The 17,190-nt window shown below is 42.3% G+C and overlaps 1 protein-coding gene across 8 annotated transcripts in view; it reads right to left on the reverse strand.

Moving 5' to 3' along the window:
- CACNB4 (calcium voltage-gated channel auxiliary subunit beta 4) overlaps positions 1–17,190 on the reverse strand; it is a 108,899-nt gene that overhangs the window by 11,353 nt on the left and 80,356 nt on the right. For 7 of the 8 annotated variants that reach the window (XR_008733548.1, XR_008733547.1, XM_055718530.1 and 4 more), the window contains 8 exons: positions 16,125–16,255; positions 13,641–13,717; positions 13,250–13,269; positions 13,070–13,150; positions 10,903–10,961; positions 7,350–7,459; positions 5,610–5,761; positions 2,507–2,602 (listed from right to left, as the gene is read on the reverse strand). Coding sequence is in view for 6 of the 8 variants with exons in the window: in XM_055718530.1 (XP_055574505.1) it covers positions 2,507–2,602; positions 5,610–5,761; positions 7,350–7,459; positions 10,903–10,961; positions 13,070–13,150; positions 13,250–13,269; positions 13,641–13,717; positions 16,125–16,255 (726 nt within the window). In the remaining 2 variants the exon portion in view is untranslated. Of the gene's footprint in view, positions 1–2,506; positions 2,603–5,609; positions 5,762–7,349; positions 7,460–10,902; positions 10,962–13,069; positions 13,151–13,249; positions 13,270–13,640; positions 13,718–16,124; positions 16,258–17,190 lie in introns of those variants that run through there. The other variant, XM_027807255.2, reaches the window with a different exon arrangement.

A 17,190-nucleotide genomic window follows, 5' to 3' on the forward strand; every position in this document is an offset into this window, starting at 1 on the left:
ATGCTGTTTATTTCAATCAATGCAGCTACTTGCCTCATTCCAACTGAAGTGAGCAAACCTAAGTGGAGTAAGAGGTAATCACTGTGTAAAGAGCAAACAAAGCTGTGAAACATGCACAGGCTTCTCTGTGCAGGTGGAAAAATAAATACACCTTTCAAATGTGAAGGATGTGCAGTGGACTGTTCTGTGTGTAAGCTCGGTAACAGCTCGGTGTAAATACCACAAGCCATATTCAAACCGGTGCAGGTGCAACTCCCATTTAACTTGGCTCACACACGTTAAGAGTCAGGAAGTTACATGCTTTTATAGAAATGATTTTGTACTACAGAAAAGCCTACAACTTTATTTTAGTTAACGGACCCTGAACGGCTCACAGGAGATCTCCATCATCATTTGAAGAGATAACAACTGAGTAGAAAATTACATGTGAGAAACATAATATAGCTGAGCTCTCCAGAAGAACTCGAGATGGCTTGAACATCTTTCAGTGCTGCTCAAAATGGAAAACACAGATGAGACAGTGAGCAAAGTCATCTACAGTTACTGTAACCAGAAGCTTACAGGTCTCTGCAGTAACACAACCAGCTGGATGGATATGCAGTCGGCATCTACCACTTTTGAATGCTGGGCACCTGCAAGTGGTGCTGATGGGGCAAGAGGGACAGCAGGAGGATGGATGCAAAATCCACACCTGCCAGGGAAACAGCAAGCTGTCGGGGACACAGTGGGCACTGCAAAAGATGTATTTAACTAGAGAAATCGAGATACACCCCTGCACACATACACACACCAGCACTTTTCTGGATTATTTAAATTCTTGCTCTGTATCAGGCATTGGACAAATGTGCATCAGATCACTCATTCTGGACACGTTATTAAACTGTTCCGCATTTAGTTAAGGAAATCAGACATCTCAGTCGAGCCTGTTACCTTTTTTCTCTGCTTTCAAACATTTCAGTGCAAATCTAGCCTGAACATACACCAAAATGTCAACCAGCGGGCAAGAGGAGAGACAAAGAGAAAGTTCTCTGCAGGTCTTCCTTTCTGCTGGACAGAGTGCCACTGTTCCCACCACAGCAGCTCTGGGACATGAGCGGCATGAGAGCACTGGCCTGAAGGAGATGTAGCTCAGCCTCAATTCCTACCAACAGGAACAGTTAAAAAGCAACACCTATCACTATAATTTAGGAGAAGTGCCCAGAAATACCTGAATTATCTTTTTATGGCCGGTGAGGACAAGAGAGGAGGAGGCTGTAAAGTCTGATCTTAAGAAGCATACAAAACCACATTAAGTTTCATGGAAATAAATCCTTGTGAATCACTACTCCAGAACAAAAGCTGCCTGAACTTCGTTATTTTCATATGAATTGAGAATAGAAGCCATCTGAAATGGAGGCAATCTCTTTAGGGCCTACATAACACAAGGCAAAGTCTTCTAGAAGCATTATCTGACCATTAGGGTCAGGCATTCATCCTGCTGATCTCAACTCCCAGCTTTCTTCCTAGATTGTTCCTAGACATTTCTTTCATCAGCGCTTTACCTATTTTAAACCAGAGAGTATGATCGTGGAAACCTTCCCACTGTCTATTCTGAATTTCTCTGAATCAGTGCAGTTTCTACTCACAGTTCTTTGGCATGAAAAAGATGGGCAATCGGCAAGCCAGGCTGGACTGTCTGACCCTTCCTCTGGTAGCAGCCTCTGCGTTACTACTCCAATGTTACGCACAGCTATTACACTGTGCCAAAAAATTAAAAAAAAAAAAAAAAAAAAAAAAAAAAAAAGGAAAACCACATCTGAGTTTGTTTCCACTGCGTGGCTTTTACTGTTACAGAAACCAGGCGTGGTTTTCAAAAATAGAAGCACGTTTGAGCTGCCCTGTCCAAACACCTGTACAGCTCTTCTGCCAACACCTGCCTGCCTATTCAGCTGTCCAGGACCAGCAGCCGGTTATTTGAGGTGAGTAATCAGTACCTTTGATAGAACAGTTGGTGAGCAGTGACTGTGCTCTGATGAGGTAACTGGCATGGTTTGGAGGTGCATCTGTGTCAGGAGGCTCAGGGATCACATACATGCAGGCACATGACTCACACCATACAGACATCGGGTCTGCACTCATTGTGCAGCTCAAAGAAAGCCCTCTGCAACCTCCTCTCAAACCAGAAGTCCAAGACTTCGGCCCTTTGGGACCTTAAAATAGCACTGTTCCACAAATGATGTCATTTGCTGATGTGCTAGTAGACCAGTTTTACCCTACACGTCATTTTTGACCTGTCACCTTGCCAAAGATCATAATAAACCCAGCACAGGAGATAATCAGGATGAAGGTATTAAACAACTTGTTTCTTAGCAATAAAAGCTGATCGAGAGTTGCAATTGCAGGGCTGTCTGAATCACCATAAAGTGAAGTGATAACGTATGAACTCGGCTATAATCATGGACCAGCACAGCAGAAATCTTTAAAACTCCACGTATCACAAGTTCTTTAGCCTTTCTTCCGTACTTACTGGTGGACATTGTGCAAGTTTATCAGCTGCCACCAACTGAACATTCAAGTGTTTACTTTGTGACTTTCCTCTAGATTTAATCAGTCGCTGCAAAACCTGACAGAGGAAAAGAGGAAAATGTGAGTTTTAAGAATTTTTTATCTCCATAAAGCTCAGACTGACACCCCACTGGAGGATTACCAAGTTCAGAAGCTCTCCATTATGTTCAACAAAATAGATAAAACATTGTCCTTGAATATAAGCACAAACCTTTCTGATAACCTCCCTGAAAGCTGTGCACAGTTTCCTCTGCATCACGTTTGATCCTTTGCAAATATTTCAAATGCAGTGCCAAATGGTGATTTTGTTTGGTTCTGCTTGAAGTAATAGGTTATTTTTGATAAATGTAATCTTCTAGAGGACCACAAAAATATATATACACAGAACTACACTGGATTGCTGGGTTGACTGTGGCACAACAGTAGCAGCATGCTATGCTGCGTAGCGATAATGCTGTAATCTGTTCTGAGGTGCGTTTTGGGTACAGAAGGCATTTTACACACACAAGTCACATTACTATTTTTTTCTTCTTTTTTCTTCCACTATGTTCATTACCAGAATTTAATGGGCCAAAAAGTCAGGAATCCTAAATTAGTTCTTTGTAAAATTTCACAGAAAATTACAGGTTGACAGAACAGTATTTTCTGAGTCGGAAGGACCTCTAGAGGCCTCTGTGCCAACCCCTCACTCAAGCAAGGCCAGCTGGATCAGCACGCTCGGATCCCTGTCCAGCTGAGTTTTGAACATTTCCAAGGAGACCCTAGGAGACCCTAGCACCTCTCTGAGCCAGGACTGACCCATCTTTGCTTGTACAGCCCAACATGCAGCTGATTCTCCGCTGCAAGAGCACAGTACTCACCCCGTTTAACTGCAATCCACCCAGACCCTCAGCCCGGCCAGCGGCAGGGGGCTACTCCAGCCCAGGGGCAGGACTTGTTATTTGCCTTTGCTGAGCTTCAAGAGGTTCCTGACAGGCCATTTCTCCAGCCGGCCAAGGTCCCTCCAGATGACAGCACTGCCCTCCGGCACATTAACCTGCCCCAGAAGTAGGTACTGTCCACAACCTTGTACGTTAACAAAAATGTTGAACTGTTCCGGCCCCGTTACAGATCCCTGAGTGACATTCACTGGTCGCCAGCTGCCAGCTGGATTTTGTACCTCTGATCAGCACCCTGAACGTGGCAGTCAATCCAGTCTGCCACGTCTCTTACAGTCCACGCTTATCCAGAGCATATCTCAGCAATCCGCCCGTGAGGATACTACATGCAGAGGACATCAAAGCATTGCTAAAGTAAAGGCTAACAACAGTCACTGCTCTTCCTTTGTCCACTGGGGTCATAATCTCACGACGGAAGACAGACAGGCTGGTCAGGCGTGATCTGCCCTGGGTAAATCCCTGCTGGCTGCTCCCAACCCCCTTTCTTGTCCTGCATGTGGCTGGAAACAGCTTCCCAGAGGATTCGCTCTGTAACTTTCCCAGGGGCTGAGGAGAGACTGACCGGTCCGTAGTTCCCCAGAAACAGCTTCTCATCCTTCTTGAGAATGGATGTGACATCTGCCTTTAACCAGTTATCAGGAACCTTCCCAGATCGCTATGAGCTTTAAAAGGTAATAAAGAGCAGCTCTGCGATGGAACGGGACTGCTCCTGCAGGGGAATCCCATCTGGTCCCTTGGTCTTGCACATGTCCAGTTAGTTAGGTGGTCTCCGCATCATCCTTCTGCTACTGTGAATCCCTGCCACGCTGCAGCGGGCCCACGCTTTCCCTGGCTTTCCTTCTGCTTGCCATGTTCTTACAGAAGCCCTTTTTGTTACCCTTAAGATCTCTTCCTAGTTCTCGCTCCAGCTGAACTCTGGCTTTCTGAACTTCCCCCCCGATGTATTCCTCCCAGGATGCCTGTCCCTGCATCCACCTTCTGTGTGCCTTCTTTTTGTGTTTAAGCTCGGGCTGTTCCCTGTTCATCCACACTGCTCTCCCACCCAGCTCAACACAGGAATAGAGCATTCTGGTGCTTGGAGGAAGCTGTCCATGAAGATCACAACAGCTCTCCTGAGCTTCTTTGTTATTCAAGACAAGACTTTTACAGGATTCTGCTGAACAGGTCCCTGCACAAGCCAGTTCTAGGGTCCACGTCTGCTACTCTGTTATTTGTACGGCTCACTTCTCTCGGGATCTGAAATTCCACTATCTCATGGTTGCTGCAGACAAGGCTGTCCCGGACCTTCTCAACTCTGTCCAGTTCTTCCATTTTCCCACCCAGCAGAAGGTCTAAGCAGACCCTCCCCCATCCTTTGCTGGTCACCTGCGCACAGCGCTCTGCCAGCTGGTGCCTGGCTCTCTGCAGACAGCTCTGATGTGCCACGGTGGTGACTCCAGCAGGTGCTGGGCAGCATCCCACCATCACTGTGCTGATTCCATGAGACCCAAAGCCTCCGTCATGACTCCAGGCCCCCTTCTGCACTGACAGCCATGGTTGGGATGGGGTCCATGCTGCACTCCTGAGCTACAGTCACATTCACACTCCATGGCAGGAGCTGGCCAGCAGCTTGGCCATACTGGTCCAGACCCAGCTGCGGATGGTGTATCAACATGCTCCAGGAGGAAGCCTCACACAGGGTTTGTGATCAGCAGACTACCATCATTAACTGTCTGGGATGCGGGCAAAGGGCTGGGTGCCTTCTCTGAAGCTCAGCCTAAACTTAGGGCTTGTAGAGAGACAACCCAGGTTGTCTAGAGAGCTACAGGTGTGTTGGGGTAGGGAGGCTGCAAAGGGACTGCCAAGGGGAACTGAAAGCTGCAGAAAAAAATTGCTCATCAGGAATTTTTTTGTCTACCAAGTCAGTGGGTGCCTCATCCAGGGCTCAGCCTAAAGCTAGGTTAAGGTTTAGGGCAGAAAAAAGAAATTGCATCAGACATTCCCTTCTCAAGCCCTTGATTTAAAAATTTAACTTTTTTTTACTCTTCAGCTCTTAATTTCTTCAGGTGCAGATACCACACTGCTCGCTCCCACACTGCCCTCCAGGTCCCTCTCAAATGCCCATATTTTAAGGGTGAGATACATTACCTTTGGAGACGACACTTTAACATGGACAATAATTGGTGCTAAAGATGTCTTGATAAGTTGTGCAGGGTGATTGATAGTGTCTGCATCTAGGACAACCAGTTGTAAGGACCTTGCCAGCTCAAAGATTCTTTCAATTTCACTCTGTACTTCAGCTAGTAAAGGAAAACAAAACAGGTGAAAGCCATTCAACCCCAGCACATTGCTTAGACAAAAATATCATCACCCATTTATTTTCACAGAATATATACATTCAGTAAATGAACTCCATATGTGAATTAATGTAACTTCCATGAAATAACCTATTATTCAAGGCGATTTTTTAAATAAATATTAACTTTGAGACAATTCTGCTGCCTGAAAATACACACATACTATGTTCCTTTGTAGTATCAGTGTATTTAAACACTGGGTATAATTAAATGCATGTTTCTATTAACACAAAATAGACTTAAGCATATTTTCTAAATCTGTTAAATAGTGTAGGAGTAATACCATTTTTTTCATTTTAGATGGCAAGTGATGTATGGATGTCTCTTAAAACTTTTTTTGTTCTCAGATTATAATTCTGATTTAACTTAAACAAGAGTCTGTGTGAAAAGCAGAACTGCGACCTCCTAATTCTATAACCACAAAAAATTGTTTATGTTAAATAACTGACAGGGTATTATTTCAAAAGACACTAATGGCAACGTTCACACCAAATGACTTTTGTCTGAAGAAAAAGAGATTTATTTCCATGTAAATTTATTTCTGATATTCATTGTTCTGATCCTTCTTAATCATTCACATGCACATGATGAATTTTAAATAGATAAACTCAGCACAAATTGAAGCCTGTAAGTTACACTACCAAAGCACAAAAGAGCTGTATGTCAGCAACTCACATGCATTTAATTTGCCCAAGAGCTGTTCCACAGAGCAACACATGTTCACAGGCACAAGAAGATTTAGTGGTCACCTTTGCAGCACTTAATTTTGGGGTGCCTACTCCTGTACCAGAACGCCAACTGGCAGTGAAGCACCCTACAACCTATACCTCTAGTTCAAACAGCCACTCAGGATGTCAGAGAATTGGGTTTAAGAGCCTCTTTTTCCTGAGAAGACTGAAAACCAACTCCTCCTAGGACGGTGTCCCAGAGACCAGGTTATCGTAACTACATACAAATTTCCAGCCTTGTGAAAGAAATAAAAATTCATCGGGCCAGGGTAACCCAGCAGTCATGACATGGTGAGGAGAGGGTGTGATGACCGAGTCTCATGGCTAGACAGCAAAATTAAGCTATAACTGTTCAACATTAAATATAAAACTAGTCCCAGGGTCAGGGACAACGTATTTCTGTCTTGGCTGGGCAAGGTGAAAGGTCTTTGGCGCTTTGTGATGTGGAATTAAAATCACAGAGCTGAGGAGAGGGAGCTGTGAGGCCAACTCACCTCAGGAGGAAACAACACTGAGCCCACACCCTGCCTGCAGGCCCCCCCGACTCATCTTTTGCAAAGAGCAGTTATGGTCTAGCCCAGGTAATTGCTTAGCACGAGGCTAACACAGTACATTGTGCTGTTGCCCCTCTGCAGTCAAGAAAAATTTGTCTCCCATTTGAGTACGTGAAATTCAGAATTACACATTATAACGCTACAGACACATTTACAATGGCAGAACTGATGACATCTTGAAGGCTGAAATCCTGTCACTTTCCATGGTGTGTAACCATGTTCAGAATTACATCTGTGTCAATGTCTTACCTAAACTGGATCTTGTATTTGACCGCTCAATTATTGCCCTCTTGCTGGGATTATTTAGAACAGACCTCTTAGCAAGAGAAATGTCAGCTGTCACTCTAGTTATTGATATCCTATGAGTAAGAACACAGGACAGAACAAAAACACAGTAGTCAAATTTTCAGTGCACTGTGCGTGATTAACAGCTACGTTCCATTCCAAAGTGCAAATACAATAAAACACCACTCAGACATGTTTTATAGCTGAGTTATGTCATCATTAAAGAAAAACGAAAGAGAAAATGCTGCATAACCTTGAAGGATTTTCTATTCCTTACACTACTGTAGACTCTGGCATATAGTTTCTGCTATTCTACTTAATGTATTAATTAACTTTTCTCCTCCCCAGCTCACTCATCTCCTACACGAATTCGCACAGTACCATAAATACCAGAAGTTACGTGAGTCTCGGGGCATACAGAACAAGAGCCGTAACAGGAACAGCACTTCTCTTCCCAGCCAGTTGAACCATCGATTGAACCTGACACTGGTGAAAGGTAAGGAAGGGCCCTGTTTGGACATCTGAGCAGACCACATCACTCCTACGTGAGTGCCTGTGAGTCACTGCATAGAGCTGCTTGCTTTGGGAGACTGGTCCTCCAACACACACTGCTTCTCCAGACAGGGAGCCGTGCTGATGGGCTAAATGACTCGGCTCGTGGTTGAATAGGAGAAAAGTAAGTTGAGCCACAGCCATCTGCACTGCTAAAGCCTCCTCTTTAACTTAAGGAAGGTGGTTTTTTTACTTGATCTGTCAGTGAGCTGACAAGAGACAAAAGGTTATAAAACAAACACCACACAATCACGTCATAAAAAATCCATTTAGGCAGACTGTGATGAGCTGAAAAGCCATGAATATTGAAAAGCAACAAGCTGGAAATGACTAGCAGCTATTCTGCAGAATGTAAGATTTAAGCATGTCTAACTGAAATTATCAGATGGAGGGGTGGAAAAGAAGTGCAAGCATTTTTCTACATAATATATGAATAGTTTTATTGCCAGAAAATACAGTGGAGACCAAAAGTGTAAGTGAGTACAAAAAATAAATGGGAGAAATTAATGGATAGTGGGTCTAGAGGTGATGATGAAACATGGTGGTCCAGATCACACCTCTGGCTCAGGGAGCTATTAGATCTCTGAATCTAGACGGCTGGAATGAGAGACATGTAACAGAGGAAGGACCACAAACGCTCACCTACTGTGCCAGATATATAAAGCATTTCATTCTTTCTAGGTAAGAAGTAATTCTAAGTATCACTGTCGCTGAAAGATGTTAAGAAAAAAACCGTGCTTTTGCTATGTTTTGTTTACATGTCGTACAGAGTCAGGCTTGGTCTATGCAACAGTGATTAAACACGATGCATTTAGAAAACGATGCCGCTGGAGCCCTGCAGCAGGCATTCCCTGAATGCCCTGTGCCAGCCAAGCTCTAGCAGACTCCTTTCAGCAGGCCTGCACCACACAGCCTGCGAGCTTCACCTTTAGTTCACTGGCCAGAAGAGGATGTTGCAGTTGCAAAAGAAGCAGCTGACAGAAGCCAAGTGTATTAAGAGGTAGGGAAGGAGTCCTGCTAGTTCAGGTCTCACTGAGGTCTTCTGAAATGCTTCTCCTTGGACAGTCATTTCCTTTCTTGGTAATGTGGACCAGTCACAAAATTGCAGAAGAGATGGGAAGAAAGAAAATGAAAAGCAGGGAGCAGAAAGACTGCAAAGCTGTGAAAGCTGGCAGGAGGGCAGAGCAGCAGCTTTTCTTTCAAGTTACTCAGAGCTAAATTCAATTGTATCAGATTGCTTGTGGCATTTAACTTTTTAAATGCTGAAATTCCATACTTCTACTTCATCTAGTTGCCAATATTGCTAGTAGCAATAGGATTTCCAAAAAATACCTCGCTCCAGGCAGAATCCCTCCCTTCTGCCCCCTGTGCAGACCAAAGGTATGGTGAGGGAGGAGACAGAAGAGCAATGCAAGGAGCAGTCCTGCCTCCCGTCAGATTAAGCAGCCTACATGGGTGCGTGTGTCTAGGTGTGCTTTACATTTTCTTCTCTGTATTCAGGCAGTGCTGATCTTCGTAGATCAGGCCTCTGCTGAGCACATTCTCATACAGGGTATAAAAATATACCTCCTAAAGGATACAGTCATAGCAATCACGTCGTGGCAACTGGAGATGACTTATCACTTCCAGTTGCCATGGTTTCCTACCAAAACTAATGACTCTCAGTTACCACCAGCATATGCAAAGCTGACAGACATATGTCAGCGGCTGGAAGAGAATATATGCTGTGGTTCTATACCTACACCTAATGCAAACGGGCACCTGTAGCGGAACCAGCGCAGTCACAGTGCTCAGGAGTGGGGAGAGGAGGCACTTACAGGATGCGTCAACAGCTCAGAAACATGACAAATTTAACTGCAGGCTGCCACATACAGTGCTTCATCTGTCAGGTTTTAAATCAATCACTAGGTTTGTAGGATCTGCTAGAATCACTTGAGCTGGGCAATTAAAAACAGGGGAGGAGATGAGATATTTTGCACAGAAGTTGATCATCACGTGTTTTGTCTAAGCTGTTTATGGGTTAGTTCAGCACTGTCGTCTCCTCACTGCATCCCAACAAGTATCTTGACCATAAGCCTTACTGTGCCTCTTCTAAACAACAGACACTATGATTTTCACTGCCCTAGTGCCAATGTTTTAGGTATTTTCAAATGACTTACTGCTATATACTAGCTGGCACAGTATAAGCTCCTTTTCACAGTTAGAATATACAGAACAAACCAGGATGAAGGAAAGGCAGAACATCCCAAAGATGAAGCACACACCTACGACTACTGATGAGTTCCAGTTGAAAGGAGGAGATGCCACGGACCAAGCCCATGTTCCTAGCAAAGAAATCCAAATTATCCTTCTCACAGCTCATCAGGAAATATTCTCTGTGAATAGCTGAACAAGATGAACCCTCAAGTTCTGAAACACTTTTTTCTGTATTTTAGTTCTCAGCATTTCCTGCTTCAAGCTGCCTTTTTAAGTACTTTTGACTACCGAGAACATTTTAAGAGTTGATTTTTCTTAGGTGTTGGTTTGCAGCACTGTTACTGCACCCTGTTGAAATCTGCTGTTTCTAATACTTATTTTAGGGCTAGGGTGTGATTAGCTTTATTTAGACAACATCCTGCTGTAAAGGAGCCTGGAACTGCACAAAAAGTGCAGGAATGAACCTAGCACAAACAGAGCAACTTCAAAACAACATCAAGAGACACTTCGTTTTTGATGTTTGCACACTTCAGCGGCTGGCTGAGCTGGTCCAGCTACAGACATAGCAGATACAACGATTCATGCACTCCTAGTAATACATTAGCTGTGTTCTACCCCACAGCTGGCTGCATATCTCAGTGCTGATACAAACCAGTAAATCAGTTTTGAACATGCATCAATCTTCTTGCATTAAAAAGAAAAATAAATCACTAAGATGTTAGTAACACATGGAGGGGAAAAAAAGCATGAAAAGGACAGTATTTCTCACCTCCCATCAAACCTGTGCTTCAGGAAGTCAAAGAGAGCTTTCTGCATCATGTCTGTCACCTTTGCAGAAGTGAGGAAGATTGAACAGGGAAGATTGACAGGGAGAAAAAGAAGTCAAAAGTAAGAAAAGAGGTATGTAGAAGGTAAGGATACTGCCAACAATCAATACCTTTTATAGGTAGCAATTATTTAATTTTCACGCTCTTGGCAGCACACTTTGTAATAAATACTTGCAAGTTTTCTGACTCATTCTCCAAAATGCAGAACGGAGGATGTGAGAGCTGTCACTCTTTCTGCTCTTGTCTTGACTTGCATCGAGGCATAACAGAGCACACCTCACCATCTCCGTAGCAATACCATTCTCAACAGGCTACAAAACATGTTGGAAGCATATGGGGCTACTTGGGCTGAAGAGACCATATTTTTTTTTTCCTATAGTAACATTATTAGAACTGGCTTAAAAATTCAGAGATTTATTGTATTGGGTGACTGTTCTAACAGAAGAGAAAAACTATTCTCAGAGAGGTGTACAGCAGAAAAAATGGATGCCTCCATTCCTGTATGTGGTAAAGCATCCGAGAGATGCTCAGCCCGAACAGCTGTCATCTACTGTATTGAATGAGCTCCTTGTCCTTTTCAGGACAACTCAGGCTGACACCTATTACCTGCCAGTCTAGACAGGAACTTAATCAAAGCCCCCAGGCCTCTGGCAGTTTATTTCTCCTAGGTTATCTTTCAGAATGGTTCCTTCAGAATTCAGTCAGAAAAAAAAATGGTCAATAGAATTTTCTCACAAAGGTTGCAAAGTAATATCGATGTGTTTCTGTTACGTACACCACTTATTTGTAATTGAAATTAACATTCTAATTGTTACCATTTATACACCTTTATATGTTCAAGATGTCATGTTTAGTATTACTTTCTTAAACAAAGGCAAGACTGCATAAGTAGAGGTATGTACTAACAAACACACTCTCTCCCCTCCAAACTTGAGACTCCCTAGGCAAATTAATCTGTGGTGCAGCACCATGGAAGTCAATGGATGAAATTTACTCCTGTCAAGAAACATCACCATAAAATTAAAAGGCAGAGAGTAGAACATGAAGTATCTCCTTTGCTAAACTATGCTTTTATGCCCATAATCGTACCATGCTGTAATCTTCCAAAAAGAACCGTTCCAATATGTTTAATAATATCCTATAAGGTATTAACAACATTAAGCTAAATGAAGCGTATTGTTGATATTACGTTCATGTTCATTTAGTTCCTAATTCAGCAAAACACATAACAGATGGTTAAGTTCACTAAAATGCCCTGCGACAAGCCTATGCTCATTTAGCACGTGTTAAACGCTTATTTGAATCTGCAGCAGCCTTGAAAAATAGGTGTCCTCTTCATCTGCACATGTTATCATTCCTACTTCCACATTGAACAGAGGCAAATAATTTGGAAGGGTTAAAGATTTCTTTACATATATACTTCAATAAACTAATCATAATTTAAAAAAAAAAAAATGTCAAGAACACATGCTGAAATAAAAATCATTAGTTCCCACATCCACTTTCAGGTGTTGGAGAACAAAACTGAACACAACGCAATAGTCCAACTACTTCATGGGCCAACACTGAGTTCCATGGGAAGATGTAAAGTTTTTAGAAGTGAAAAAAGGCAACAGTGGGGAAGCTGCTTTAAAATTTTTGCTAATAAAGTTCAAAGCATGTGCTAGCTTGACTAAAATTTTACATGTACACAGAAGTCTAACTAGTTGACTGCTCCAACTTTTTCTTGTAGCAGGCAAATTCTTTTTCTTACTTGATTTAATCAAGAATAACTGTACTGAAAGTAACAGCTGTGCACTGTGTTTGAAGCAGTAAAACTGCAAAGAGAACGCTAGTACGTTACCTGCCCTTCAGCTGGGACATCACAAATAACAGATACTGTTGCAAAGCAGAAGAAAATTCAGCTGGTACTTCACCCAAACCGTGTGAAATGCTACCTATGCACTTTATACATTTTTTGTATGTATCTTATACAACATTTTTTGACAATTATTTAATCTAAGATCACTTCAAATTATCATGAACAGTTGCACTGGACTACACACACCAAATGTGCTAAGGAAGATTATAGATAAGAAAATACTAGTTGCAAATACCTGGCATACGTACCTCATAGCCTTTCAGTGATGGACCCACCAAGACAACAGGTCTCATTGATGGCACTACATCATACGGGGGAATGTGTTCTGTCTAGAAAAAGAAAACAATCCTTCAGATCATTAATCAAAGAAGATCCATATAAAAATCCTGTATTAGAATTAAATAAATTGATACAAAAGTAGTACTTACCACTTTTTGTTTCTGTTTTGCTAAAAGACCAAATGAGAACTTAGTTAAAACACACATTGTGTATAACAACAATAACACTTGCAAACAAAAACCCCTTTGTCATCGCACTTTTGATTTCTCTCAGTGTACCTCCCTTTTTGGTCAGCCCTGTTTAAACTGGTCATTCATTCCATTCTGGGGCAGCTGCCACTTTCCCCAGGATTTTTTCCCCAGTCCCTTAGCAACTACGCATGTCTAGAAATAGATGTCTTTCTCCACCTCCGCATGCAAACCCTTTTCTGTTAAATGTCTTAAGTCAGCAAAGGGGGGAAACCTGCATTTTTCAGATACAGCTTTTAAAATAGAAGTATTAGAAATAGCAAGAGTTTCCTTAAATAAAATTCTCTCTTACCCGTGGAAGTAGGTGTGGCTCGAAATGTGCCAGAAACCATTTCTCCAAGACTTGAAGAAGAATTTCCACTTGATTTCCTATGGTACCAGAAAGAGCCCCATTAACACCAAGCACCGGAGATGCAAATGTGTGAGGTTTTAGGCAGCAGCTATGAGAAATTGCCCCACGAGAAATCACACAGTAAAGGAGAGTCTTCACCCACATTCATGCGGCAAGAAAGCTGCCTCTGAATAGAGAGGTGAAGAGTACCAAGCAGGGACATGGGGAAACCAAAGTGTCTGTAATTAAGCAGACCTCCACATCTGGAAGAGCTACATACAGGCTACGAGGGGAGAGCAGGGTCCACTACAGACTGAGCAAAGCTTTTCTGTGATCTGCCCCTAGGCTGGGAAACACAGCTGCTCTAGTAAGAGCCATCTGCTAAACCCAGTGCACAGCCCAGCTCTGCACAAGATCCCCCCCACATCACTCTGTCTTGCTGGGTCTCTACCAGCATGTGTGACTAGCCAGACACATCTCTCGGGAGGTCTGGGATCTTTGCTGACAGTGTTAATAGCTTCTGTTGTGTAGCAACAGTGCTTTAAGTAGCTCCTTCTTCCACTCGCTGTACCTCCCGGCTTCCAGCCAGGCAGCTCTGCCCCTGTGCCCTGCCCTCCTCCCCCTGTGTGATGCACCCAGCACGACTGCTTGTGCAGCAAACCGGCAGCAGACTGGAACAGCAAACTGGTTTGGGGAGGGGGAAGATGTTCAGGTAAATCAGGTCTCTGGTTCAGCTCATTGCACAAGCTGCTGAGGAGATGTGAGGAGGGAAGGAGAGCTCAGGGCAGAGAGGACTGTTCAAGCAACCCGTTTACTGCAGGTGACATAGTCCCATGTTACAATCCAAATCTTTAGCACAGTATTTAGGATTTTTCGTTACATACAGAACAGCAAGAGGATACTAGTCCCCATCAGTATTTTGTCCTTGCTTTCTTGCCACATGCTTTCCAGAGCAGGGATTGTTTACTCCTGGACTGGACAAACCCTTTGCAAACATACACTAGACTCCAGAAACCCTCTTTATAGATGACTTTTTACTGCTTTACTTAGACAAAACTAGAATTCTTCTTCATCACATAGAGCCTTAGTGTCACAGCTAGTCAGAGCTTTTAAATAAATCTTAAGGTATAAATACCATATGACTTTATCTAACAAAGGGGCTCAAAAATAAACTGTTTTATCATTTTACATTACTTTCAATTCTATCACACAAATCCAGGCGTGCTAGTGTAGACTACTTAAAATCTTAATAGATATCCTTTATGATATTTCCTCTGTCTCTTTCACACTTGATTTCATTCCTAATATTCTCCGTGGGTGAAATTAGACAAAATCTTTGGAAGAATTGGTGATTCAGTGGAGTCATGCCCATTCACACAAGCAGAGAATTTTTGTAACACGCTGTATCTGAAACAGTATCCTAAATACTCTGTTAGTGTCCATCTCTCTGAATTAGATAATCTTCTTTCTGTACATTGAGATACACTGGATTCCTCTGAAGCTATTTCAAATATTATAAAAGCAATCTGGCAAAAGCACAGTTAATGCTGTTCAATCACTCTAAAAACATTTCCCCAAATGGTTGATACTTGAAATGATTCCTGACCTTGATTAAGTATATTAGTATGCCAATTCCCTGACAGTACTATACAGACTAAATTATGCTCCTCTTACTGCTATCTATTAGATCCAGACTCAATTGGCTAATGTCTCTTTACTCTGAAGTACTAAAGGTCTTGTTCTCCTTATTATCTGTGTGAACATTTAAATTTCATTTTCAATTAGTGGGAATAATGCGTAAGTAGGAAAGTATTTTATTTTTTTAAAAAAAGTATTTTGTGTATTCAGCCAATAGAAGAGTGACTTCAGTGTCTGAACTGAGATTATGAGAAATCAGTTTTAATTCCTAGACCTGTGGCCAAATTTATATTTTTCCAGGGACTTGCAATCTCCTGCTCTAGCAGCATGGAGACACAGAACGGTTAGGCGGGAAGATGAAGAATAAAGGAAGTCAAACAACAAAGTTCATCTTAAAAAGTTTGAAAAGTCTGAGTTTGGCCAAAATGGAGAGAAAGAAAAAACAAGAAGAAAAATGCCATAACCTAAAGAGCAAACAGTTGGGGAAAAAAATCTGGCAGTCTTTGAGCACCAAGTTGACTTAAACCCATGGGGGATATAGAACTCTCTAGCCTTTCAGAAACTTCTGTCATTACCACTCATACCATATCACCGATCTTTCCTAAAGTCAATACACATCTTTTTTCTTGCTTCTTATCATCAACATCTAACACATCTATTCTCTGCAAATACTTATTTCCATTTGGAATCCCAACTCAAACACTCCTCCAGAGGCACTGCAATAAAAAAGAATCCAGTGACCTTTGAAAATATTGGCCGGTGTCAGAAATGATTTTAAATTATTTTAAAAGGTTACAGCATTCTCACCCTCCATGGAAACGTCCTCGCTTCTGCTCCTGTTGAATACGGATGTTCTCCAGTCTAAGTGGGCTTGGAATAAAGCCAATCTCGCAGCCCTCCTTAACCAGCCTTCCTATCCACCAGTCATTATTATATTTCTGGAACATAGAAAGGTTACTGGCTTCAGTTCAAAATGCTCCATTGTCCAAAATTCCCTTAATTTGTTACCCACAATCTGTAACTCCATACTGGTCAACGAAACCAGACTCACGCTGACGTCTGAATGCTGGACAATCCGTGCGAAGTGAAAAGGTGCTAGGCAGTATTTGGGAAGGCTGATGTCGTCTTTGCAGCCAGACAGTGGAAAGTGGTGTTATCTGTGGCAGCACTGGCTTATTTCTTAACTGCCCTAACACATCCTGCTGTGGCTTTTCCTCTGTTATCACCAACTAAGGTGCCGAGTCTGATAGTGATTTAATGAGACAAACCAATTTCTCGTGAACCACGGCCACTAAACTACCTCATAGAGGGCATATAAAGCAGTCAAAACAAAAATAACACCTTCACATCACCATCCAAACCATCATTATCAGTTCCTTGTAAAATTAATGACCTACACCAAAGATCACCACCACCGCTGCCATTTTTCCTTCCTCCTTTCCAGGTCCAGGTATGGACATTATTCATGTGTTATCCCTTTGTGAAAACTTTGTGTGGCGGAAAAACTCTACAAAACCATTCTAGAAACTGAAAAAAAGACCAACCTATCCTAGAACAAGACAGAAAGCTTACAGCTCCAGCAACAAACCAAAGCCACATCTGGTTAACACTACGGTAGAGCTCTAACCAAAGTTGTAACACATCTATACAAATAAGGCCTTTATATACCACTGCCTAGAAGCAGCCAAACTCTTTGGAAGTATACACATTTAAATTTATGAAGTTGAAGAAAAATTCACCTTTAGGATGAAACTTTAATGTATACCTGAAAGTATAAAATTTAATTTTATCGTTAACCTTTAGCAGCATACATTTCTCTGCATTATTGAAAGTCTGGCCTAACTTTAATGATGGAAAGATGAAAAGCGGTATC

Source organism: Falco cherrug, chromosome 8 (assembly GCF_023634085.1).
Source record: "Falco cherrug isolate bFalChe1 chromosome 8, bFalChe1.pri, whole genome shotgun sequence".
Lineage (NCBI taxonomy): Eukaryota > Metazoa > Chordata > Aves > Falconiformes > Falconidae > Falco > Falco cherrug.